Source organism: Penicillium maclennaniae (genome assembly GCF_028827695.1).
Source record: "Penicillium maclennaniae strain IBT 15551 chromosome Unknown utg000007l:1.0-4884863.0:1.0-4888362.0, whole genome shotgun sequence".
Taxonomy (NCBI): domain Eukaryota; kingdom Fungi; phylum Ascomycota; class Eurotiomycetes; order Eurotiales; family Aspergillaceae; genus Penicillium; species Penicillium maclennaniae.
Window position 1 is genome coordinate 3,127,560 of NW_026623219.1, and position 25,599 is coordinate 3,153,158.

Consider the following 25,599-nt stretch of genomic DNA (forward strand, 5'->3'; position numbering starts at 1 on the left):
GTGCAATTAGTCGTTCAACATCACCCTGTCGAACATAGAGTTGACTGTTTTTTGTGAGATTGATCACCCTGTACCCCGCTCGTTAGCCGCGTAAGAGCCCCCCGGATGGTGACACCACATACCCGTACTCCGTCTGAATCTCTCCCGCATCCTTCAACACACGCACATCAATAAACAAATCCTTCGGCGGCTCCAATGTTCCCGTAAGATCGACGTCAGTCCATTGGCCTTTATAAGCGGCCAACATGTCGCCGTATTGTCGAAAGTATTCCTCTTCTTCGGGACTTAGCGAGCTGTGTCCGCCCGCGCCCTGACCTGGGCCCCGGTCCTCGGACGCTTCGCTGGGCTGTTGCTGTTCAAGGACGTCGACACCAGTCCAGCAAAATTCCTCGAGCTTCTCGGTCCGGACGCGGTGGTACGCCAGGAGGCAGCGCTTGTTTCGGCGCATGCATAGGTGGTCGACTAGGAGGGAACAGGCGATAGCTGGGTCGGCTGATGGATTGAATGCACCCTCAAAGGGCGCGAGCATGCGAGTCACATCGCGGTCAAGATCTCGCACTTCGCGAGTCACGGCGCGGACGATCTCGGTCTGGTAGGGTGGGAGGTGGGCGAGGGACTGGGTTCGCTTGGCATGTTGCACCTGGAGGCGGTAGTCAGTATTTGTGCCAAAGCCCGGATGCTAGCCCAGGAAGTTGATGATGGTTCATGACACGTACCAATTTGTTGCCCAGCTCTCCGTACATTGTGGTCGCGCGATCAGGATCGTAGAGCGCATCGCGGACGCGCTTTAGCGGGCGATCCAAGGCGCGCCAAGATTGATCTTAGTCAGAGCTGTGGAGCGCAGATCGGCAGGAACGGACATACACTCAACGGTCAAGAGAACGGGGTTTGGGAAATGAGCCAGACTACAATTCGAAACAGTCTTATTATATGGTCTGTGATATCTGATTCCTTTGTTTGAAGGTCAATTGAGGGATCTCAGGTCGAAGATCGCTACCCACGAGCTGAATTTCAGTATGTCAATTCTACAGCCGTTGCGAACACTGTGCAACCAATTATCCTAGCTCTGCCACTATATGGGGAAACGAGCTCTAGTACTGCATAGAGGCACGCATCTTATTGTATCCAGCCTGCGTGATCGGCTCGTACTTGGCCGGCTCATCAACTCCCATGCAGGACGGAATGCACTCGATCACAGAATCCGGGTCGGGTGCGAGGAAGTAGGGAATCGAATATCGTTCACGAGTGATTCGCTGCTCTCCTTCAAACCTATTGGATAGTGGGGGAGAGTGACTCGATGGCTTGTAGAACGGAGATGATCTGCAACTGTCAGAACAAACTACGCTCGAACAGGGCTCGGGCCACAGACTATTGCTCCATCTCTGCAGAAGATCTCCTACGTTCATGACAATTGCATTCTTGATCGGAGTTGCTGGGATAAAGCTACCTGGTTTGTTGACGTCCTCAACTTCCAGGCCGCCACAGTCATCCTGGAAGAGGAGGGTGATTGAGCTCCAGTCGGTATGAGCTGGACATCTCGCTGCTCGGTGCCTCTCCAGTGCTTCTGCTGGGATAGATGGGTAATGTAAGAGACGTAGCTGGTTGTTATTTCCAGAGTGTTTCAACAAGAGATGGTTCTCATCCAGATCCAGGCCAATGGCAAGGGCCTGTAGGATCTCACCTCCTACACGAAAGCACTCCCAGTAGAATCGATTCATGAAAGCACGGAACCCTGGTAGAGACTCCTCAGAGATCCATTGATTTGGCTGCGAGGAATTGTCCTCGCTCCCAATGTCATAGCTTTCCTAATTGGAGTCAGCAGCGCAAATCTGAATGAAAGCCCAAGGCGATGAATTTCGTCCCACTCGCTGAAAATTCACCTAAAGATCTCACCTTGACATCGGGAACCTCTCTCAGCTCTCCGGCCCGCTCCTGGTCATTGTCCTGGCTGATCGCCTGCGACACCTTCTCCAAACCGGGCCAGGAGTAACCTCTGTGAATAGCCCATCCCTCTGGATGAGGTGCTTTGAGCTTCTCGTCTTGTGGCAGATCGAAGAATCGATGGGACCAGTCGAAAGCCTCATCAAGCAACGGTGCGGACAGCGAGTGGTTGACGATGTAGACGAACCCCACCTCTCTACAAGCGGCGACGATATTCTGCGCTACTCGCCGGCGACCAGACCCGCCCCGTTTCCACTCGGCAAAGTCGACGACAGAGATATTGGTTTGCGGAGCTGGGTCCATGGTTGGTGATTGAAGTCGAAAAATAGCCCGGCGGTGTACAGACGGATGAAGGGCGGATCATCGCTGGCATTGCCCATGCATGGTAAGACCGCTCTTAGACAACCCGACCCGATGGGGAAAAATTCCAAATGGCCCTCATTGTATTCGTGATTTTAAGTCGATCACTCAATGTGTAGATCTGCCAATAGGTGCGTGCCAACATTGCTAACATAATTTCATAAAGTAGGCTTGGAAAGACGGGGCTGGTTGGGCAGCGCATTTGGTTGCTGTGGCAGGGATCTCGGTGGAGATCAACCGGCCGCACTACATCATCTCCATCTCTGAACTCTCATCCCCCCCAATCTTTTCTGGGACTTTGAAGCTAGAGACGTCAGTTCATTGTGAGTTTCTGAATTTATTCAATGGCTTCATTACAGGTTGCGTGCCTCTACTAACGCCTATCTTACTATTTCGAGTAGTTTGTTGACATCCCAACCTTGTACCTCGATAAGAGCCTTGAACCACCGATCTCGATCGCAACGAACAATGAGCGGCGGGAGATACTAAGGACAGCCAGTGAACATCTAATTTACTCGGTCGCATTCGATACAATTCGATTATATTCGTCATCGGCCTCGAGAATGCGAGCTTCTTGGTGGATCGGGATCTGGGCTACATTCCTTCCCCCAGTGTTCTCGATAGATACTGTACCTTTCTCTGCGCCTGAGCATGTTGAATCCAAACGGGCCTTTGAAGTACTGCAAATCCTAAGACGCTCGATCGACAACTGCCCGAGCGGATATAACCCATGCACCAGCCTGGGCAACTCAGACGCCTGTTGCATACAGGGCACGAACTGCTCACGCGATTCAGCCAACAACATCGCCTGTTGTCCGACAGGGGCTAAATGTACAGGTATCCTGAGTGGCACATCAACAAGCGGAGCCTCAGAGACGGGCACCAGCTTTATATTCCCGAATGGCGCAACGGCAACGACCACGGCCGCTGGTTCAGAGAGCTCCACGGCCTCGACCGTGTCTGGAGCCTACCCATTTATCTACGTACCAACAACTTTCTCCAACCCTGCAGCCTGCTCTTCATACTACTCGCTCTGTCAGTCCGAGTATGCGCAGTGCACCGGGGACTTGATGGGCCGCTACCAAGTGACGGTAGGTGGAGGCGGGGCTGGCGTGACGGTAGAGGCGGTCACTGCATCGTCGCAGGCCACATCCATCTGCTCGAGCCTGAGCGCAAATGCCTGCCATGGACTCAGTCTGGGCTATTGTGCTTCAGTGGCGACGGCTACGGCGGACACCGCCAGTGGGAATGTAGCTAGATCGAGTCGGACGACAAGTCTGCAGGATTTGATCTTTGGCTTAGCTGTGGGGGTAGCGGGTGTGTTTATCTGATTTGATGTGATGTGACATTGACACGATCTCTGTGTATAGCCCTTTTACTTCTTGTCATTTTGATGTTCCGGGGTTTGGGCCTCTTGAATTGAATAATTTGATTGTAAATGCAGCCGACATCCCGGGTTCTCAGGCCTGTTGGGCTACCATTGGTGACACCATCTGATACATCTGGCGATTTTTTGCTTCAATGTAAGGATCTCTATCTCTTGAATGGCAAAATTTTCATTTGAAAACTCAATTAGAATATCTGTAGAGCTGTAACTTTAAAAAAAGACAGCAGATGGGCGATCTGACCGCATGTTGATCGTTGCCACGCGGGGAGGGTGGTGGCAGACGGGCGCATATGCAATGATGAATTGGCCTGTTAGATTGAAATAAACCCGAAAATCAACCTGAAACCCAGCCTCCATGAGAATCAAGGTAAATCACCTCCAAAAGTAGAGAACTGAATGGTCGGGTAGGAGTTAGGCGATTGGCAGGAAATGGGGTGGTTGGGGTTGGGGTTGGGTATACGAAGAGGCTGGGAGTCACTTTGTTTTGCTATCTCTTCCAACCTTGTCTTGTTTTCTCACTTCACACATCCTTGCTTTCCTCTCTCCTTCTTCTTCTGTTAGTCTGGAAATTTTTGCTTGCCTTGCCTCGAAGAGGTGATCTACGATAGTTATCAAAAACTATAAAAGGCGGGACAACATAGGAATCCCAGCATTCCCCATCGGAACCTGTACCACCGTTCACGACCTGACGAACATTCCTCGAAACACACAAGAATCAAGAGAACCGACCAAAACGAGCCTTGGGAGCTTTTTATCGCTACTCATCCGCCATGCGGTCCCTCTCCGCCATTCCAACGTTCTCCACTCTGATCTTACTACTCCGCTTTGGACAAATTACGATCGCAAATCCCTTAGCACTCGACCAAGCCGCCCTTGAACTTGAGCAAAACGCCCTCGAAAAGCGGTGCTCGAACCCATGCGGATACAATGACTGGCTCTGTTGTGGTGCCAGCGACGCCTGCAGTACCAACGCCGCCGGCCAAGCTGAATGTTCATCCGGCACGGCTACCGACAGTAGCTGGAAGTACTACACAACTACCTACGTGGTCACGGAGACCGATCGAACTACCATCACCTCGGTCTGGAGCAGTCAAATTGCAATCCCCACGTCCTCTTCAACTTGCAGATATGACCTTGGCGAGGAACAGTGTGGCACTTCCTGCTGCGACGCAGCACAGGAATGTGTGGATGGCCAATGTGTGGCCGAGAGTTCATCTGCCCTTGTGACTGGGGCCGAAGCAACGGGAACGGCGAGCCCTGGTGTACGAGAAACAAGCAGTGGCGCATCAACAGTCACGGCGACCGCAGCGGCCACCACCACCCAGGGATTCATCGCACCCGTTGGAACAGACGGAGCCGACCTGCTCGGAGCTAAGGCCACCAGCAACAACGGTGGACTGAGCGGTGGTGCAATTGCAGGAATCGTGATCGGTACCATTGCGGGTGTGATCTTGCTTCTGCTCCTCTGCGGCTGCCTGTGCTTCAAGAGTGCCCTGGACGCACTTCTCGCAGCCATGGGCATCAAGAAGCGCCGTAGACGCGAGACAGTCGTCGAAGAAAGATACTCGCACCACTCACATACCAGTCGTCCTCGGCCGGCGGGTCGCATCTGGTTTGGATCCAGACCTGCAGCCGCCGCAGGAACAGAGAGCTCAGTGAGCGAGAAGAAATCCAAGTGGAGTGGCTGGGGCACAGTGGCCATTGTCCTCGGAGCACTTGCGCTCTGCTTGGGATTGAAGAGACACAAGGACCGGGAAAACGACGACGATGATAAGACCAGTTACACCTACCCGAGTTCGTATTATTATTACTCGGACTACACGCGGAGTAAGTCCACCATCCTTACAAGGTCCAGGAAGGACAGTACTGACTTTTGTCACAGGTAGCGACAGTTCTGGTGGACGAACGCGAGACACACGGCGATCTCGACGCTCAGAACGCTCAAGAGCACGTTCAGGCCGTTGATGACGAGCACAATTGATGATTCCAAAGGCTCACGATTGCCTTGACGAGTCTGCTTTTTCGCACTGCCTGACCCTCTTCCCTTATGCATATTCAACGGCGCTAGTTGATACGATTTATGTACCATTATGACCTCCCCCAAAGCCTTGTGTTTTAGGATGCTATTTTTTCTTTATTGATGTCGATATGAGTTTGGACCACGGATTGTGAAATTTCTTTTGCCTTTGATGACCAACGGCATCCTGAGATGTTAATATGAGACATGAAAATGGGATATAAACATGATCGGATCTTGTCAGATTTGAACCTAATACTTGCATGGGGTAAACATTGACATTTTCGGCCAGAATTGAAGCCTAGAAGGTGTCGAGGTGACTGCTCAGGGTCGGTTGCACAAGGCAGAGGGCCGTGATTGGGGCCGGTCTTGCAGGTACAGTGTGTTCTGTCCGCAAGGATGGACCCTCCGAGTATTCTGCGCGTACAATGCGAGGTGGCCCAGGAAATAAGTCGAGCCCAGTGATTTAGATCGAAGGAAATTGGAAAGCGTTGTGCATACAGAATGTTGGGATGGAAGGGCGAGATCAGAGAGTATGACAAAAGGGCACACACAAAGGTCGGCGCTCTCCCCGCCTTCCGACCCGAACTTCTCTCTTCCTCTTCCTCTCCTCAGGCTACGATCACCATCCCGGGTCTCCATCAATGACACTCACCCTATTGGTTTCTTAACCTTTCCATACTCCTCTCTTCCTTGATACCCATTCCTCCTCTGCCGCAATCACCCATTCTGGCCAGGTCCGACCCATCGGAGTAATACGAGTTCCCCGAAACGACTCATAACCGCTCGCCATGCTCCAAGCGCAGAGCCAACACGTCTTCTCCCACCAGCATCAGTACCCTCAGGCTGATCCCTCGTGGCTGCAGCATCAACAACAGCAACAGCAGCAACAGCAGCAACAGCAGCAGCAGCAGCAGCAACAGCAACATCACCAGCAGGCCCAGCCTCACTCGCAGCATCAGCACCAGCACGCCTCCCTGGTTGCTCAACAGCAGGCCCAGGTTCAGGCCGCCGCCGCCGCGGCACAACAGCAGCACTATGGTCGCCTCGCCATGAGTGGTAATGGCGCCGCGAACTCAGCGCAGGGTGCTGGGGGCGTCGCCGGCATGAACGGAGAGGGTCTTGCGAATGCCGTCTCCGTCATGGATGGTGGTATCAGTGAAGAGAACCGCAAGGTCTTCATCTGGGTGGCGGAACTCTTGGACCCCGCCCGTCGTGAAACCGCGCTTATGGAGCTCAGCAAGAAGCGCGAGCAGGTTCCCGAGCTGGCACTGGTTATCTGGCATTCGTTTGGTTTGTTCCCCATCATCGCATCGTGGGCATATCTTTTCCGATCGCGACTAACCACCAGCAACTTGCAGGTGTGATGACTGCTCTCCTCCAAGAGATCATCTCAGTCTACCCCTTATTGAACCCCTCCCAGTTGACCGCCGCGGCTTCAAATCGAGTCTGCAATGCGCTGGCGCTCTTGCAGTGTGTCGCATCGCACAACGAGACTCGCACACTCTTCTTGAACGGTATGTACCGACTACTACGACTGGAAAACCGACTGGAATACCACAGCTGATTTTTCTTTGCGCCGAACAGCTCACATTCCCTTGTTCCTTTACCCGTTCCTCAACACGACCTCGAAATCGCGCCCCTTCGAATACCTGCGTCTCACCTCCCTCGGCGTGATAGGAGCTCTGGTGAAAAATGACTCGTCGGATGTTATTAACTTCCTTCTGACCACCGAGATCATCCCTCTGTGCCTTCGCATTATGGAAACCGGATCTGAGCTTAGCAAGACCGTTGCCATCTTCATCGTGCAAAAGATCCTCCTCGATGATATCGGTCTGGCGTACATTTGTGCGACTTACGAGCGTTTTTACGCAGTGGGCACTGTCCTCAGCAATATGGTCACTCAGCTGGTGGAGCAACAGACAGTTCGTCTTCTCAAGCACGTCGTGCGATGCTTCCTTCGGTAAGCCCTTTTGTCTGACCATTACATTTGAGCGTTTCTAACAGAAAGATAGTCTGAGCGACAATAGTCGAGCCCGCGAGGCCCTGCGTCAATGTCTCCCAGAACCTCTTCGAGACGCCACATTCTCATCCGTCCTTCGCGACGACGCAGCTACCAAGCGCTGCTTGGCCCAGCTCCTGATTAACCTTTCAGACAACGTGTCTGATGGAGCCCCGGCGGCCATGTAACATATGAAAACGCATTTTCTTTGTACGCGGGATTTGTTTTTCTACCTTACGATATGCATGGGACAGGTTTCTGGCGAGTATCGGTCACAAGGCGCAAAAAGTTTGTGGGTCGGCATTTGATGAGTCCGTCGATGGGAATGCATCATCTGTTTTCTCTTGTTCTGGTTCTTTTCTTTCTTCTCGATTTATTTGGGACAGTTTCTGGTCTTTGGTGATTTTCGTGCTGATGGGAGGGGGACTTATGTATTCCTATGTCCTTTTTTGTGCTTGATTTGCATTTTGCTTTTTCTTTTCAGAGACATCCTTCCATTTCCATTCTCCTCGTCTCTTTTACGTGGCGCTCGTCGGGTGTGGGTTTCTGGTCGGCGCTGTTGCATTTTTCTACCCTCGACGATCCATTTATTGCTCTATGAAGATAGAAGTCGTGAGCCAGAGATACCACGGTACAGTCGTATTTGTTGTTGCGTCCGTGAATATGTCTGCAAAAGAATGTACTTGATTACTATGATAGTCGTGATACTAGAAATCCATTCTGACTCCTAATCCCCTCGAGAATAGTCGTAAAGCGCTTCTTAGACAGTTCCCAGCCATGAACACTGCTATAGAATGGTAAAGAAAGAACCCTGCTGTCTCTTGTCTCTATTCAGAACAGGAAAAGAGAAGAGCAAGGAGCTGCCCAAACGCGGACTTCACGTGATCTGCCCGCCGACGCGCCCTTCAGAGAGATCATCTCCGTCGCCTCTCGACACGAGAAAAAAAAGGATCCGTCTTCCCACCCTCACCACTGGAAGTTATTTCCGATCTTATTCTTACCTTCGCCAATTCACAGTGTAACCGTGATACTTCCAACCAATTGCCGCCCCTCCCGACCTCCCGTACACAACCCCGGCCTGAACGGCCTCGTTCTGCCGCGATGGGATCGCGAAAGCGCAGCCGCTCCGATGCGGTCGCTGCCACCGAGCAGCAGACCCCAGAAGAACCTGGTCTGCTCCAGCGCATTAGGAGCAGCTGGGAATTCGCTAGCCTTATGCAATACATTGCCATCTTTGGAAAAGTCATGAAGATTGATGAAGAGTTTGAAATCGAGGTACGTTCGTTCGCTCCCCGCTACCCGTGCAAGTGTCGCGCATTGCGGCGCATGGATGAGCTCGATGGATTCGTGCTTGCACGACCCCTGTGAGGGCATATGAGCTGACGTATACTGCGAACATAGGATCTGGAAGATGAGTGTATGAAGCCTGAACCCTCGCACAAGTTGTTGGAGATTGGTCTTTGTCTTTTGAAATGGATATCCTCACATCGGGGTTTGACGTACGTTGTTCAAATGCCCACTGTCATTGGACGAAAGTTGGACTGACAGCGCAAACCAGGTCTGAGAACTTTGACGAATACACAAGGAGACAATACAATGCGAAAGCCCCTCACATTACGAATCCCTTCGGGTATGATGAAGAGCCTCTGAGATTTCTGGATTTTGATGTCTTTCAAAAATTGCGTGTCCTGCACCAGTTGTCCGTGTGGACTTTCTGGAACGCCGATCGCATTCGTGACAAGATGCCCGAGAAGAAGGAATCGGAGCAACTCCAGTGGGTAAGTGGTTTTTTGCCCCCTGTGACAAATGGGCGTGCCCTCACTAAATATCCAAGCGTATCGAAGAATTCGGATATGACCACGAAGGTCGCATTTACTACGTCCTAGATGACAATCGCCTTTACCGCCGCACCGATCCTCCCATCCCCGCACCCTCTCGTCCCAAGAAGAAGCCTAAGAGTAGATCCTCCCGAGCGTCGCGTACATCGAAACGAGCATCCAATGTCGCCGCCGAAGAACCCGAAGAGGACGAGACCGTGGGCGAAGATGGAGTCGTGGCATCTGAGCCTAAGTGGGAGTGCGTGTGTGTCACCCTCGCCGAGTACCAAGAATTTCTGGACAGCATTCGAAAGAGCAAGGATGCGGATGACAAGATCCTTCGCAAACAAATCGAGGATCATGTCTTACCGTTGCTAGAAAAGGCGGAAGAGGCGCAGCTGCGCAAGCGGCAAAAGCGAGAGAAGGAGCTTCTCAATATGCAGCTAATTGCCGGCGCTAAGCGGTCGAGCCGACTAGCCGCTAAGGATGAAAGGGAACGAGCTGACAGAGAGGCTGCCGAGGCGGCACGCAAGAAGGAGGCTGATCTGGCCGAGGCTCGTAAGGAGCAGGCTAGACAGCGTCAGCTCGAGGAAGATCGACAGTCCCGCATGATGACCCGTGAACAGCGTATCAAGGATCGCGAGCAGAAGCGTATCCTGCACGAGGCGGAGCTTGAACGCCTTGCTGCAGAGCAGGAACGAATCGAACGAGGGAGAGCCGAGTCTCCGCTCGAAACCTCAAGGCTGAGCTGGAAAAGTCGCAGAAGAACTTGGCCGAGCTCTCCCAAGATGATGAGTGGATCTTTGATTGCTCCGGATGTGGTGTATATGGCCAGAACTTGGTATGTTTTGAATCTCCAAATGACTGAAACAACATGGTCTAACATATGATCAGGATGATGGAAGCCACAGTGTTGCTTGCGAAAAGTGTAATGTCTGGCAGCACAGCCATTGTCTCGGCATCTCCAAGGCGGATGCGGAAAAGGACGACTTTCATCTTATCTGCAAGGACTGCAAAAGAAAGGAGGAAGATGCCAACAAGCCCAAGCTCCCGCCGTTGAAGTTCCGTCTCAGCGCATCGGCATCGCCGTCTTCTGCTCCCGCGTCTGCAAAGAAGCGCAGGGTTGAGGACGATGATAATGCTCCGCCATCTCCCGTGAAGCAAACCCACGCCGCTCTCTCTAGTGTTCAAAATGGCCACCACACATATGCGCAGCCCTCTCAGCCCGCTCTTCCTTCTTTCCCTGGCCAGGGCAACTTCTACGTTCCTCCTTCCCCTGAGCGCCGTCCTCATCCCTCAGCTCATCTTCCATCTTCCAGCCCTCCAAGGGCTCCCCTTTTCCTTCGAGGGGAATGGGTGCTCCGCCGCCGATGCATGTTATGGGTCAACCTGAACTCCCCAGGATGAGCAACATGCAACCCCAGCAATCTGGCACACAACTTCCTTCGATTGGATCATTTGCACGTCCATCATCATCCCACTCTGGGTATGGTCAGGCTCCGCCATCTATGCCACCCACCCAGGGCAATCGCGATGTCGGACCTGTTGTAGGATTTTCACACGCACCTGCCGCCGCCAATGGATCGGCTGCAATCCCCGGTACCTCTTCATTTGACAGCTATGCAACTCCTCGTCCCCAGTCTGGCTACGGAGGTACCCCCACAATGTCCAACAGATACCCCTCCTTTTCTGCCTCTGCAACTCCAAATGGCAACAACTCATCACCACCCCACAGCTCTCACGGGATGGGGATGTCAGGACTGAGCCCAACGAAGCAATCCCCCGTCCGATGACTTCAGGGGGAATGGCAGGTGCCCCTGTTCTCCCTCCAATCCGCAGACTGGAGCCAAGCCCTAAGCTCATGGGCCGCAGCTCTCCAGATGCACCAATTCCCCCGCCAGTCAAGTGTATGACTCCGGAACAAGAAGAGCGCCGCCAACGAGAGAACGCCACGGTCTTTCAACAGAGCCACGCCCACGCGGGCAACGGCCAGCTCATGTCCTCGCCCTCAATGAACCGTATCCCGTCCTCGGCCCAGCCGCAACCTTCAATACCCCGATCCCGTCCCATCCCCACAGCACAACAATGCACCGCGTCAGTGATCATTGAACCATGAAATGTGAAAACAAGCAGAGATACTAAAAAGAGATATTCGCGTGAAACACCCAAAAGTCGTCCAAGAGTGACCAAAATTTTTTATTGAATTTTCGATCGAAAGAGCAGGTCAAGTCAAGCATCTGAAGAAAAGCTGCAGGGTTGTGGATCTTTCGTTTCGTGTCGTTTCGTGTTTTTGGACGTTCACTTTGGCTTCTAAGCCACTCCGGTTGGGCCTTCTCGATCTCGTTCGATCGAGACCCCGATCGAGATTCAGATCGGAGCGAATGCGTGGCCTCCCGGGTTTATTAACCGGCCCCCCCACCCACCTCCACCTTAGTGGGGACAAAGGGCTGGATATCATGTATCAATCATGCTTGAAGCCAACTTTGCAGTCATCATGGGCCTTTGATTCCGCTCATGTTGCTGATATCGGACCAGGTCGTCGCCGTCGTCAGTGGTCGAACCGCACTTGTTGTCCATATCCATATCCGTCGTTCTTTCTTCCTTTTGTCTATGGAGGATGATGGGCCCGTAAGGGCGTATGCTTTTCCTGGCGTTCTCATGTTTTCTTTTCCGATTGAATGTGCATTAAGATGGTTGGGCAATCAGGCGTTTTCAAGATGGTACCTGAGAGGTGTTGAATGGGATCATTTTCAAATGGGGACGGTTCATTGTATGCTAATAGAATTTCATTCCGCTTGACATCTGCTCAGAAGTCTCTGCATTGTGAAGGATTTTGATTTTACATGATTCTATTTAGAACTTCGCTCGGTCTATAGTCCTTGTGTACCGTTGACCTAATCGAGCGTCGAACTATACTAGAGGGTTATCCCGCGGACAATCCGATCCGTGTATTAGTGTTGTGCCAGCAAATCTTGACCTGATGATATGCACTTTCACATTCATAGCTCTGGCCCTGTACTTGAGGGCTATCATTGTGGTTTGCTGATTGATGGCCATCTTGCCACGTTGGTGCGAGCCTCCGTAATGGAACATGGAGGGCCAGGCGTCAGAGTTTCAGCAACGGCAGAAGTGCCTCGCAGCGGTGGAGATCAGCTTGGAGTCGTTGATCAATAGCACGTCTTTTCATGTCTAGTTCCTTCGTGGAGCGTTCGCAGGTTAAAAAGAATAAAATCTGACGTTCCCACCTGCGAGAGCGTGTACAAAGCTTGTTACATTGCAGTTGTACTCTGCAGGCTTTCAATGCGGGAAGTCGATATAGCCCATTAAACATTGACCAGGTGCTCGACAGCTGAAGATACACAGTTTCTGTGAATGGAGGTGTCGAGATATTGTTCCAGGTATGTCCACGGGTATCGTGGTATTAACATATGGGCGATTGACCGCACGCTGAGGTATACGAGAGGAATTAATGCTCGCTCTAGTTTTCCCCATGACCAGTAAACGAAGAACGTAACTTGAAAGCGAATACGAGCCTAAGGAGCCGTCGAAAATCACTCTGCGATATCGATCTACTCATTTATGTTCCTTTCACTCGCCTGCGTGCCTAGTGAAGAGATTCTGGAACTATCCTCTGACAGAAGACGTTCTGAAAACCAACTCATACTCCCTTAAAGACGCTATTACAGCTCTCAAAAAGCATTGTATACTATGAAATGTCGTATTGTCGCCCAATATGCCCAAGTATCCCAGCAACAAAACCCCCCTTCCCTTCAGTGCCCTCCATTTCAGGAAGAAGCGCCAAACCGAAAAAAACATCCACAACAAACGAATTGTAGATAGTCGAAGATACAATCGATCGATCGCATGCAATTCTAGTCCAATTCATAATGGCACCACGGAAGTCCAGAGCCGCTGCAAACAGCGATCGCATCACACACACAAACACCCAGACTCAGCCCAAAAAAAAGAAAAAACCCCTCATAGCCCATCTAATCGACACTAGCAACCAAGTGGAAATAACTTGGACAACACGGGAGAGATGGCCTCGGTCAATTGGCCACACTCGGTGCCAGGCGATGACGCTAAGTATAGACATGCGCGCGATCAACAGGGTCCAAGCTGCGACCCCCTAAGATTGCTGGGTTCCCTCTTCTCTTTGCTTTTCCGAGCCGACCTATCTTCCCTTTTTTCAGCTCGTTCGGACTGGTTGTGTTGCGGTGCCTATGACAGTGACAGCGGACCCGTGATCTGTCATGTTTGTCCTAGGATCTACGCTCATGTCAGTCATGGCCCCAATATAGATGGCTCGTAGACCCGTGGACCTTTGGGGACTGTAAAGATGCAGATCTGTACGAGTCATGGACGTATCTGGTGATGGGGTTCCCCGACCGGAATGACATTACATCGGCGCACTTGATAATGCAGGGTAATGCTCGTTAATATCTCCACTTCCTCTTGGAGACAGTTCCCCGTCAAGCTATTGTCCGAAACCTGCAAATGCCATTCAAATTTTTAATTTTTTTTCCTCAAACTTGGGCAAGGCAGGGACTGTGGCTCTCAGCCCGCCTCTGGGCTTTCTAGGTGAGGTACAGTCTGGCCAGCTTAGCACATCGTAAATGCAAAATGAATGAGAGAAACGCAACACAAAACGGAGTCTAGACTAGGACTCCTTGGGGCCGAACATCTCCGTAAGGACAGAATAGTGAATGAAGCCCCATCGTAGGGTGATCGGTCCCCGGTGGCCTCCCCGCGATCCCAGTGCTCTCTGATGCAACAGCAGCCAAAAAGAGAGTTTTGACCGTTTTAGACGCTGATCAGTTCGGAGAACTCCACTCGGATCAAAACTGAATCATGGGAGTGGATCAAGGAGTGGGCCCCAAAGCTATGAGGTCCTGGCCCGCCACGCGTGCGGATGCCACGGCTGCCGAGCCACGGGTGCGCGCTCTGCCCTTAGACGGAATTGTTAAGAGTCTCGGCACTGGTGATGCCATCGAGCAGATGGAACCACAATCGAGCTATAACTTTGGTGCCTGTTAGCAATCTGGTACTTTTTACTCTTCTAGGTAGGAGATAATCACGGGTAGGGCAGAGAAGAGCCAATCGACTTGGCTGATAATATTTGTCACCACGCGGGTATCCCGCGCTATCGAGAAGGGGAATACGAGGAGGCCGGGGGGGGGGGAACTCTGCTAACGAGACAATTGCATTCACTCGCTGCGGGCTGGATGAGATGCAAGTTTGCGTCCTTGGGGCCCCGGAGTTCTCTGTTCACATTCCCAAATACCCTAAGAAGGCAAATGCACATGGCTTATTCCTGTCCTCGATCTTTTGATCTACTCGACCTGCATGCGTATTGTGCAGGGGACATCACCGATTGCGCTAGGATGGTGACGAGATGACCGTAGACCCCCGGAAGGGGAGGGGCTTGCCCCCGTTCACCAGTCACTCAGTCACCAGCTCGGCTGTACAGTTGGAACAGTCCTTGCGGTAGCGACTTTTACAGTCTCGCCAATCAAGCAGATCCTCAACGGTGGATCGTGGATCGTGGATCAAGCCGCACCAGTGCCAGCGCCAGCGCTATTCGGCTGAGTTCGGGCATGACAGAGGGTCTAAATGAGGTGTGATGGGACCCTGGAACACGGAAAGTGTGAATCCATCACATCTTGGATCAGTATTAAACCACCCCTTGAAGCTAATCGGAGTATCTTTTTTTGCATTCAAAGCGAGCCGTAAACTCCGAGCTGGGGAAATAGTTCTCCGTCATGGAACTTTATCCAAAGTCTGGTTCGGAAGCTCAACCTAAATTCCAAGAGGGCGAACCTTAAGAGGGCGGCACTTCGGGAGCCTCAGGTTACGCTTCTCGGGCGTTCCGGCTCCACAGGCGATCAAATGACCAAACGGAGCTGCTGGGGCTCGCGTTGGCGCTAATCGATAGGGGCTCGGTGTCTCTTCGAGCCGCTTATGACGAACACACTCGTCTTCCCGTTCATGGTCTTTCGGCCTTGGACGTCGGGCTCCACCAAAACTAAGTCCATATAATGTCTTGGCATCGATGGACGAGAGGGCGTCTTTGTACAAGAGGTTGAGTGTGGAACATCTCAAGATATGATACAAAACATTACCGCTCGGCAAATAACCGAGACTCCCAGAGCATCGGTATCGTGGCAACATTCTCCACGTCACTGTACAGTGGGTGATGCGCATCATCGCAGGTGGCTAGAGAGGCAAATGGATAGAGGGTCAAGAAAGAACGGGTGACGTTTTACGAGTCCACCGAGGATCAATAGCTGTGCTCTAGTAACGGCTAGCCCTCGAGCACAGACTACAATCTGAGCATGATTATCGACGCCCGTTGAGCCGATACGTAGACGGCGCCCTGACCTAGTCGGTCGGGATCTAACAGCTTAACATGGACAAGCAAAGTGGACCAACGGCCAAAACCTCTAGCCATTGACAGGGCCTGGTAAAAGGAAAATACACGCTACCCGCATCGCCTTATGCAGTATTTGTGCCATCTGACCGGCAAATGTCGTCTGGGGTCCAGTGGTCCAATAGTAGCTTTTCCCGACTGTTGGCCATCACATTTAGAGCCGGTGAACTCCTGAAAATCCAGACTCTGGGATCATCTGCCTTGAGAAGCCGGCCTCTCAGCGCCTAGCAGTATCTGTTATTTTCCCCTGCAGGCGGCCCACCAACGCACAGGGCCCCCGTTCGAGTCATGCTAGTAGACGTTCAGCAGAATCCCTGCATAGTTCGGCAATCAGTGCTCCTCATAAGCCCACCGACTATTACCACCCTCGTTTCTCAGAGGAGCGGTCAATAGAGAAAATCACAGAGAACTTGTACTGTACCCGTCCCCCCGTTGCCCCATTCCGGACATCCGTTCCCCACGAGGTGATTAAAAGGCCATAGGCCCCGCCGTCCCCGCTAGATCGAATGAGAAACCCCGTTCATCGTGATTTGAGATACCGTGACCTCGGCACGTTTGATAAACCCCTGTTCTTTGGTTATCCTTGTCCTTGTGGACGGCTAGGTGCATCTAGGCTTAGCCAGTCACACCGACGAGTGGCAGATTGTGCAGGTCAAGGATGGAGCCATTGACCGTTCGACTTCAATGCAAGGACAGGTGAAGCAGGCAGGTAGTGAGGGTGAGGCTGGATGCCAACGGTGCCAACGGTCGAAACTGCCCTATCTAGCAAAGAGAAGAGTAAGAAGGAAGGCGAGGAAATCTGGCACCAAAGCGGGGAAACTCAACGGGAAGGATCTCGGGATCGTCGAATGAACTCGGACCCCTCGATACGAGCCATCTAGGATCTAGTTGCCGGGCTTCGGGCTCCTACCCTTTGGAATTTCGCTCACAGTAAACCATAAGAGGGTCCAAGTAGCATCCTGAGACTCACAACATGAAGCAGACTCGATACACCGCCCCTTCGGAAGGTCGAGGGTCGCGGTGTGGTATTCTTAGAATATCGCCGGAATAGGAGAACGGTGGCCTCCTTGAAACACAACATCGCGGGAGATGTCGGGACAACTATTCATGTCCCGTTTACTGTCAGCAGACCGGTGGTGGCTTGTGTTGGTCATGGTGTTTCCCATCCACTTCGGTCTTCCCTCCGTGGGCTTCTAGAAGGGTTGAAAGGCTGAGGAGGCTTGGACATTGGCTCGGGCGAAGATCCTTACTGTCAATCTTGTCTCTTTTCGGAGAACCGTTGCAGGGTTTGACGAGTTGAAGTCTGGGTCGGAGGGCCTGAACGCCCTGTTGAATCTCCCCGAGTCGTTCTCACTGGTGCGCTCGATATTTGAAATTGATCCATATTGAAGATGAATCTCTGGTATAGGAAGTAGTGGCGATGGACAAGATCGAAAAAAAGAAAGACATGAATAATAGCATAATATTCGATTGCCCTATCCTTATCTAGTAAACGAGTATTGCCATGGATAGCCTGGTGTGTAGTGAAATATGACTCGAGGCAAGGTACCAAGCGTCATCTTGTCAGGGCGTGTCAGACCTCCAGTGTAATGACAGGCCCCAGATCAGCGCTGAGTAGGCTTGTACAAGCCTTGAGACTCTCAGACCTGCAGGCTGTAACCTGGTCGCCCACATGGCGACTCTCTTTCAAACCTCTGAACCCTACCCAGTCCGGAGTACCAAGGACTGCATTATCGAAACAAAGAACATTCTCTCCCCGACGATGAAAAAATGACCTTACAACCCTTGCTACAACGTGGTCGGGCGTTCCTGCGTGAAGCCCCCGCGCCCCTCCAGGACCATACTTCCCATGATCTTCTTAATTTTGAACTATGAGGAGGGCCGCCTCAGCCCTGGAGCATTATACACCGCATCGAATCTTCGCATTCCGAGCCCCGGTCAGTCTTATAGAGTAAGTCTGCCTCATGAGGGACACTAACTCAATCCGGCAGGGCACAGAAGCTTTCCCCGTTTACTCGGTAAGCACCAGACGCTCGTCTGATTGAGTTGGGAATGTGACGTAAAGGACAAACCATATCTCGTGACCAGCCGAAAGGCCATTTGGAATACCGGGCCAGATCAGACCTCACAGGCTGAGCAGATGTAAATTCCGGACGATCACACGTGATGATCCCCACGGGAAGTGCAAGTCACCAAACTCTTGACCACGCGGAGGGGGGGGGGTTAGCTCGCGTTAGGGCAACGATGGCCCGCCACTTTGACCCGGAACAGTTTAGGGCACAGCTAGTCCAATTGCAGTCCTCGCCGGATACATCAAGAGCCCAATCTGAAGCCCCATCAGACCGCATGTCATGCATGTCCGCTCAATCTGGTGCCAATCTTGGCAAAGGCGCAGGCGGCGATCTCAATCATTGAGAGTTCGCGAGCCGACGGCCTGGACTGGCTCCACTCCTGTCAACTCTAGTCCCACTCTGGTGATCAGCCCCTCCCCTGCTCCACTTGACGGGAAAATTGGAGATCGTAGAGAGTATGGCGGTTTCCCCGGGGGTCTAGTCTCCAGTCTTGCCCTCACTTCGGTCATTTTATTGAATCCCACGCCCTCCTATATCCTTAACCATGGTAGAAATCTTGATCGGGATGTCCGCATGATGCCATTCTCGCTACTGGAGAATCGCGGGGACATGTAACTTTTCTCGCCGAGAGGGATCCCCGATGGGATCGTCGACGAAGGAAAAAAAAGAAAGTCCTTTGCCGCCACCCAGGAACTAACGCGGTGGTCCGTATTTGGGGTAATGCACGTGTAAAATCCACTCGGGCAGTATGACAGTTCAGTTACAATGTCTTGCAGGCTTAGCACGGGGACGTCTGCCGCCGAGAGTGTTATCTAGGTATGCCTCGACTTGCAGCCAACACTGGGAATGGGTCGAGATGGCTTGTCCTAGAGGTATAGCATTTTTGGCTACTATCGCTTAATCCGGAAGCTTGCATTATCCGGTGGGTATATGCTATCCCATGATTGCTTTTTCCCATGCTCGTCTGTCCAGATCAATTGCTCTTTACCCTCTGCCGGTACTGGTGTTAGTTTTTCTCTTTTTTTCAAACCGATTTAATGTTGACTAAATTATATGATTTGACTCGTATTTCTAAAAGTTTGGCACCTCGCACCCCGGTCACGATCTTTTTTCTTTTTCTATTTTAGCAGTTACATCCCGTCCATTGCATCCCCGGACGCTGTAAAGCACCCACTGCAAATTCCGAAGAGGCCCATGGGTCGGTGAATCTCCTTTTCCCCCTCGCAGAGCACCATGTTAAGGCCACATAAAGCCATGACCCGGTATTTGCTAAACCGGGTGCCCGATCTAGGATCCCATGTGGATGCCTCTCTCTCTCGCTATCCTCTATTCTTCATCTCCTCGGGCCCAGTCTTGTCTCCGGGAATAGACTGGGTGAATGAATTCTATCCTTGGACCAACTATAGCACAAAGAAGATTGCGGAAACATGGGAGTGGCCAATACTATCAGAAGGTCCCGGGGAATAGAGATGCAGATTGTCAGGGCGAAGCCGCGCGCGCCCCTCCCCCCCTTCCTCCAAAGTCTAGAAATTATCTGAAAAATATCAGGAAAATAGACAGCAGAATAACTGTCTGGGCGAATGAAAAAAAACGCTAGAGGGCCAATCGGGACTAGACAAAGACCCAACATCTGCCACCGAATTCTAACTTAAAAGGAGAAAAATAAAAAATAAAAATGGGTAATAAAAATAAGTTCAAACAGCCGATACAAGAAAGAAAAATGGAAATACACAGACCAATACTAACACACACTAACTAGCTCCCCGCTCACAGTTCGTCTCTTGAGTCAGTGGTTTCAGCCTCTGGTTCGCAATGCTCCATATCTTGCCCCCCCTATATCAAGGACAGGTCTTATATATTTAACGGCCCCGCCCTGTGGGACTAACAAGCCGGCACTGTCAGACGTTAATATCCATACTGATATTTGCATCTTCACTTGCACCTGCACTTCCAAATACTTAAGTCTTTCTTCGTTTGTTCTTCCAATTGTGCTTTGTCTTACCTGCTATCTGCCTGTCTGAGTCGCTTTCAGGAGTCGTGAAACCGCCAGCCATAGGGTGACACAACATAGACGCACACGTCCTTCTACCCTTTTTCTTCTTCTTCTTTTCTCTTTCTGGAAAGCTCTTCTACTTATCCTCCATCGTTGGATCTCTCCCTTTGCCAACTGGACTGTTCCTGCTTTCCGGGTATTCTCCCACTCACCTCTCAGTCTGAGAGCTCTACAAAATGGCTACACCCAGAGAACTACCACTGTCCCCACCCCAGTCATCAGGTGGTGAGCTCACTCCAGAGCGAGCTTCGGACTCTATGAGCGCTTGCGTTTCATTTTATATTCCCAACGGCATGGAACATGTCAAGATGGACGAGTTTGGCGCTGGTTCCTCATCAATGGTAAGTATCCTTTACTCAACTGACCTTGCGAGCCACACTCACAACTTGGGTAGATCTACGCGTCTCCTCCTTCCTACTTCCAACCTCACGGCTATCCAACTCCTTTGCCCGCCTCAACTCCTGTAAGTACTGCTGATTCTCTCAATCTCATGTACCGTACTGATATGGGGAAAATACAGATGCACATGCACATGGGCCACACAGCTGTCCACACGCCTCCTCCAGGGGCTGATGACTCTATGGCCATAATGGAATCCTCCCAAGTTCACTCCCCTTCAGGCCGTCGTGCCTCTCCCCCCAAAGCAAAGCTCAGCAGAACTCCTCGGGAACGCAACAATCGTGCTCGAAGAGGCACCACTACGAAAAACGACCTCCCACTCAGCGCCCCGTTGAGCGAGCTGACCGCACATATGACCAATATCCCACTCCGGGATATGGATGCATGGGTACATCGATCAACGGAAGTTCGTCTGCAAGAGAAGGCCGAAAAGGGAAAGGTCGCCCGTCCCATGAATTCCTTTATGCTTTACCGATCTGCCTACGCTGAGCGTAGCAAGCGGTTGCTCAGCCAGAATAACCATCAAGTAGTCTCCAGTACTGCTGGGAGAAGCTGGAAAATGGAGCCTGCAGAGATTAGGGACAAATATGAGGAGCTGGCCCGGATCGAGCGAGAAGCTCACTCTCGTGCCCACCCTACCTACAAGTTCAAGCCCAACAAGGGCCCCGCCACAACCACTCGCAGACGGGGGAGAACTCACACCTCCGACTCCAGCAGCGTCAGGCTCTTACGATGATACCCCCAGTCCTTTCACTAACACTTGGGAGGATGAATACTCGATGGTACCCCCGATGCACTGTCGGACCCAAAGCTTTGAGTACCCACTCAGCAGTCGAGCCTCCACTCCCTTCGGCTCGCCGGACTCCTTCATAACGCATGGTAGCTATCTTGGCTCATCATGGAACACAAGCCATCCCGGCATGCCAACCGTGCAGCCCCACGCTCTGAACATGGGATACGCCGAGGACTTGCAGTTTCGTCGCGGCAGCCCCATGTCACAAGAAGTCTCATACGGAGCCTCAAATGGCCTAGCTGGGCTCCCAGGTGGCACTCATGACGATCTTCTCCAGCCTCAGGCAATCCAGTTACTACCCGGTCAGCTTTCCAACGGCCACATGGATCCCCAGCTCCTCAACTTCCAGAGCGATTCCCTGCCCATCCCGGTGCCGAACGGCCCGATCTATTCCGCCTCCGACTTCCCTCCCTCTGGATTCACTTCTTGGGAGGAGATCCCTCCAGTCCATTCCAGTCCGATGCAATATCCCATCTCTCATATGGCCGATGACTACTTCCCAAACATGCATCATGATCCCAGCCTTGCCCCGTGGATCCATCAGCACGAAACACTCTAAGATTCGTGCACATGAATGCCCATGACTAGAGAATTGCGACAATATTGTCTCGGATCATGGGCTGGCCTACATCTCGCTGCAGTTTGGTTCCCAGCTCAAAGGCGGGGGTGAGAACTTCAGGCGTTGTTCATGCCGTTGGGTCCTGTAGAAAAGGACATAGGAGGGAAATGGGAGTTAGGAAAATGATCTTGGAATGGGAAATGGGGAATAGATTTACGGCGCACATGTGTCGTCGGGCGTTTTTTATTTTGATGCTGGCTGGTCTTTTCTGCTTTCAGGTCTTTTTCTTCTTCACGTCCTTGATATGCTCTTTGATGTCTTTCAATTGCGTGGTGCGTTTTCTTTAATGTCAGAGATGCTAAGGGCTCTGGCGTTCTGGGTTTACCTTCGTTAGATTTCTATTATGTCAAAGAATGGCGGGCGGCTTTTTGCTTAGTTGTAATAGGATTTGTCAATTTTCAAATGAAAACCATTTTTTTATAGGAAAAAAGTTCGCTCAGAAGCGGCATACGTACTACAAATTTGAGACCACTGTGGCAAAAACACCTGATATCACTCTTGGCAGGTCTTTACATATATCTCACTGAACCCTGCAAACCCAGAGCAGGTTTTTCCTTGTCGAAAGTTGGCCATCGGCTTTGATAGGTCTGAGTGTGCCTTTAAGCTTGTATAGATCAGTGATTCTTTGATTGCATTTTGTGTAATCTCCGGGGTGGGTGGCCACAGGGACTATTGCTTCCCTGGTGCGTGCTCGGGGCCTGAGCAAACCCGTGATTCGGAGCTCGATTCACAGCACCGATTCAAGATATCGGGGATACGAGACACTCTCCCGATGTCATATATTCAAATATCAGATATCATGAAATGCAAGGTGGCAAGAATCACTGTGACATGGTTTAAGCTTAGCTTGCTATAGTCTCTGGAGGCAAAACGAAGGGCTCCAAGTGATCATTGTTTTGCACCCCAAGCGTCAAATACACGCATCATAACTTTCGACTCGGAATTCGCTTTGGACTTTCATATTTCAAATATCAAAAAGCCATGAAGCAACAGCGCCGTAAGACCATCGTTCTTTGTAATCTATACGCCCCCACACGCTTGCCCTAATCTCGTGTCAAATTCTCACCGCTCCACCCACCGCCCCGATGCGGACCCGCCATAGCAATCCGACTTGACTCCATTGCCATTGCTTCCCTCAAACATTACTTACGATAGCGACCTGTTACCAGCCAATTCCTATCGCTTATACAAAGACCGAGAGAAGGCTCGCTCATCAAAAGGCGATCCAATCACCCCGGCCATAACCGCTCATCTACCCCTCCCCCGAAGCTCATCGCAACACCTACCCCCAAAATGTCGATCCCCAATGAAGCCTTGCAGAAGGTAAGCGATTTGCGCATTGTCATGAACGCAAATACCAAACCCGCTTCGCCGCGGAGCCCCACATTCAAAAGCAATATCTAACAGCCTCCTAGCTCCTGCAAGAGATCGAAACCCGCGCAATGGCATCCCAGCAGCAGATCGGAATCACCAAGGCCCAGATGACCGCCAAGCAGCGTGAGATCCGCAAGCTTCAGCTAACATCGAAGGAGCTCTCGGGACCTGCCCTCTGCGACCCCGGTGTATGAGGGAGTTGGCAAGATGTGAGTCTCCCATGGTTTCCTTTCTTATGATGGTTATCTATGAGCATGGACTCGTGCTAATGATTGGGCTAGGTTCGTCAATGTCCCCATTGACACAGTCAACAAGCGTCTTGCCCGCGAGAGCTCCGAGGCCGCTACCGAGATCACCAACTTGGAGAAGAAGCTACACTACCATGAGACTACGCACAAGAACAGTCGGGAGAACTTGGAACAGATTTTGAAGTCTGGTGGTCGTGCGTGAGAGGCGTGATATTCGAGGAAACATCGGCGTGAAAAATGATAAGAGAGCGTCTGAAGCGCCTATCCTTGGTAAAAGCCATAGTGGAATGGGCTTCCGTACGAGAGAAAGAAGCAAAAAGCACATACCTTGATGTGTGGAGATGAAGAGATGGAAGGTTCACTTGATCCTTCCCAGCCATCTTTATTTCTCAAAAATGGGAGCAGGGGGTTCTGTTCCGACGATTTAGATACCCAGAAGTTCTTGTGACAGATTTTGCATGATGAAGAAAACGCACTATTCAGATTATCCTCCTAGTCTTTGTTTCAGATTTTAATTCGCCCGGATTATCTTGCGGCTATTGCCATGTAATAGAGGTGAGTAATTTTGAAAATTCAGAAGGTAAATTTTGCACAAAAGTAAGCTACGGTGTCCTGACTACCCTGGGTACCTTGTTCATGAAAGCCTCGCATAACAAAATCAAGGCCTAATCAATTGTCTGAGCCCTGAAATCAACCTCTAGCTGTAGAACAGTATCAATGTATGTGTAGAAAGCCATGGGGAAGCTATCTCACGTAAGGTCAGCAAAGATACTCGGAAAAGCTACTTCCAACGTGACAAGATATGATGGTTCCTCAATCATTTAGTTCTTTCAGTACGTAGGTCCTCGAAGTACCCAATCAACTTCTCATCCATACGATCATACAAAAACTAAACAAGTCTGAGACCCACAAACCTTCCACTCACTCGGGATGATCGTTTTCAAGCTCTTGGAATGACTGGGTTCAACTACGCTTTTGTAGGGTAGGGTGACCCGACTTTTGAATATCGAGCTTTTGAACCCCTTGATTCGATAATTAAGGTTTGGCGCTAGATATTGTCGATATAAGGATCTTCTGGACTCTGGTTTATTATGAATGCATTGATGAAATAAGTGGTCTCGGTGATTTAATCTTGTGTAGATCCATTTTATGCTCACGTAAAAATCTCGAACATGTGGAACATAAGGTTCATGTAGAATATCTAGACATCCCGACCAACGCAAGACTCTTGAATGTCTCTGGAAAAATGCTCTATACACTCTCAGTTAGATTGCCGAATATGGAAAAGTTCAACAGCCATGCAATATGATAAGGTGTGCTGGAGCTCCATGTCCACTCGACTTGAAATGATGAGCCACTGGGTTTTGACTGCCGGCTTCTACAGGCAATCAGACTGAGCATCTAGAAATCACTCCAATGTTTGCCAACATCACTGTCACCATTCTCCGATCCACCCTTTATCAGTTGCACATGTGGTATCTCCCGCTGAAGGAGATGACCAGCCCTAAATCCCGCCAAGAACCCTAACCCTTCCTGCAACAAATGTCATTTTGTGTATAAATTAACATAGTGGATACCTCCGCGCACTAGTCTCTCCCGTTTCATCTCTGCCACCCGTCATATGTCATCGGCCCCGTCTCGTCCACAATGTGGCGATGCCCGCCATTGGCGTCATCGGCCTCGAACTCGGGCCTGCAGACTGTCCCGAGGACGATGACGTATGATCACGACTTGACTGACAGGCTCAATCCCTGTCGTGGGGAACCTTGGGTCATTTGTGCGGTAATCGTGGGGGGATTTTCTATGTTCTGAATTCTACTAGAGTTTAGAAATTGGGGTATTAGAGACTGGATGGTCTAGGTAGGTCTAGGTAATTAATCCGGATTGGTCTAGAATTTGAGGGCTTTGGGTTTTCGTCCTGGTGGCTTGGATTGGGCTTGATGGCCGTCGCGATACCGCAGTGGGTAGCGGGTCAAGATTGTCGCTTGCAGATGGTCGGACACTCGCCGTGCAGGGATAGCATGCTTATTGTGGTCAGGTATACTTCATTATGCTGAAGGCAATGCTTGATCCGTAGCTGGGAGAAG

General features: G+C 51.2%; 9 protein-coding genes across 9 annotated transcripts; 7 read left to right on the forward strand and 2 right to left on the reverse strand.

Annotated features, from left to right (window-relative positions):
• Window positions 1-82: 82 nt before the first annotated feature.
• On the reverse strand, window positions 83-743 carry N7477_008381 (DNA replication protein PSF1; the record flags this gene model as incomplete). The annotated part of the gene is made up of 2 exons (XM_056970044.1): window positions 83-589; window positions 717-743. The coding sequence occupies 2 exons, from the start codon at window positions 741-743 to the stop codon at window positions 83-85; spliced, it is 534 nt and encodes a 177-aa protein (XP_056820076.1).
• A 348-nt stretch (window positions 744-1,091) lies between these two features.
• On the reverse strand, window positions 1,092-2,244 carry N7477_008382 (isopenicillin N synthase family dioxygenase; the record flags this gene model as incomplete). Its single annotated transcript, XM_056970045.1, has 2 exons — window positions 1,092-1,805; window positions 1,894-2,244. 2 exons carry the CDS (start codon window positions 2,242-2,244, stop codon window positions 1,092-1,094), a joined length of 1,065 nt encoding a protein of 354 aa, XP_056820077.1.
• A 620-nt stretch (window positions 2,245-2,864) lies between these two features.
• N7477_008383 (uncharacterized protein) lies at window positions 2,865-3,632 on the forward strand (the record flags this gene model as incomplete). The annotated part of the gene is made up of 1 exon (XM_056970046.1): window positions 2,865-3,632. The coding sequence occupies one exon, from the start codon at window positions 2,865-2,867 to the stop codon at window positions 3,630-3,632; it is 768 nt and encodes a 255-aa protein (XP_056820078.1).
• An 826-nt stretch (window positions 3,633-4,458) lies between these two features.
• On the forward strand, window positions 4,459-5,574 carry N7477_008384 (uncharacterized protein; the record flags this gene model as incomplete). Its single annotated transcript, XM_056970047.1, has 1 exon — window positions 4,459-5,574. The coding sequence occupies one exon, from the start codon at window positions 4,459-4,461 to the stop codon at window positions 5,572-5,574; it is 1,116 nt and encodes a 371-aa protein (XP_056820079.1).
• Window positions 5,575-6,496: 922 nt separating this feature from the next.
• On the forward strand, window positions 6,497-7,895 carry N7477_008385 (Rcd1-like cell differentiation family protein; the record flags this gene model as incomplete). The annotated part of the gene is made up of 4 exons (XM_056970048.1): window positions 6,497-6,998; window positions 7,067-7,222; window positions 7,293-7,668; window positions 7,721-7,895. The coding sequence occupies 4 exons, from the start codon at window positions 6,497-6,499 to the stop codon at window positions 7,893-7,895; spliced, it is 1,209 nt and encodes a 402-aa protein (XP_056820080.1).
• Window positions 7,896-8,808: 913 nt separating this feature from the next.
• N7477_008386 (putative PHD finger domain protein) lies at window positions 8,809-11,640 on the forward strand (the record flags this gene model as incomplete). Its single annotated transcript, XM_056970049.1, has 8 exons — window positions 8,809-8,982; window positions 9,109-9,206; window positions 9,266-9,485; window positions 9,542-10,175; window positions 10,220-10,365; window positions 10,419-10,787; window positions 10,844-11,123; window positions 11,165-11,640. The coding sequence occupies 8 exons, from the start codon at window positions 8,809-8,811 to the stop codon at window positions 11,638-11,640; spliced, it is 2,397 nt and encodes a 798-aa protein (XP_056820081.1).
• Window positions 11,641-14,375: 2,735 nt separating this feature from the next.
• On the forward strand, window positions 14,376-14,561 carry N7477_008387 (uncharacterized protein; the record flags this gene model as incomplete). The annotated part of the gene is made up of 1 exon (XM_056970050.1): window positions 14,376-14,561. The coding sequence occupies one exon, from the start codon at window positions 14,376-14,378 to the stop codon at window positions 14,559-14,561; it is 186 nt and encodes a 61-aa protein (XP_056820082.1).
• Window positions 14,562-20,255: 5,694 nt separating this feature from the next.
• Window positions 20,256-21,830, forward strand: N7477_008388 (HMG-box domain-containing protein; the record flags this gene model as incomplete). Its single annotated transcript, XM_056970051.1, has 4 exons — window positions 20,256-20,420; window positions 20,474-20,542; window positions 20,600-21,196; window positions 21,246-21,830. 4 exons carry the CDS (start codon window positions 20,256-20,258, stop codon window positions 21,828-21,830), a joined length of 1,416 nt encoding a protein of 471 aa, XP_056820083.1.
• Window positions 21,831-23,183: 1,353 nt separating this feature from the next.
• On the forward strand, window positions 23,184-23,714 carry N7477_008389 (putative prefoldin subunit 1; the record flags this gene model as incomplete). The annotated part of the gene is made up of 3 exons (XM_056970052.1): window positions 23,184-23,213; window positions 23,306-23,450; window positions 23,572-23,714. The coding sequence occupies 3 exons, from the start codon at window positions 23,184-23,186 to the stop codon at window positions 23,712-23,714; spliced, it is 318 nt and encodes a 105-aa protein (XP_056820084.1).
• Window positions 23,715-25,599: the final 1,885 nt, after the last annotated feature.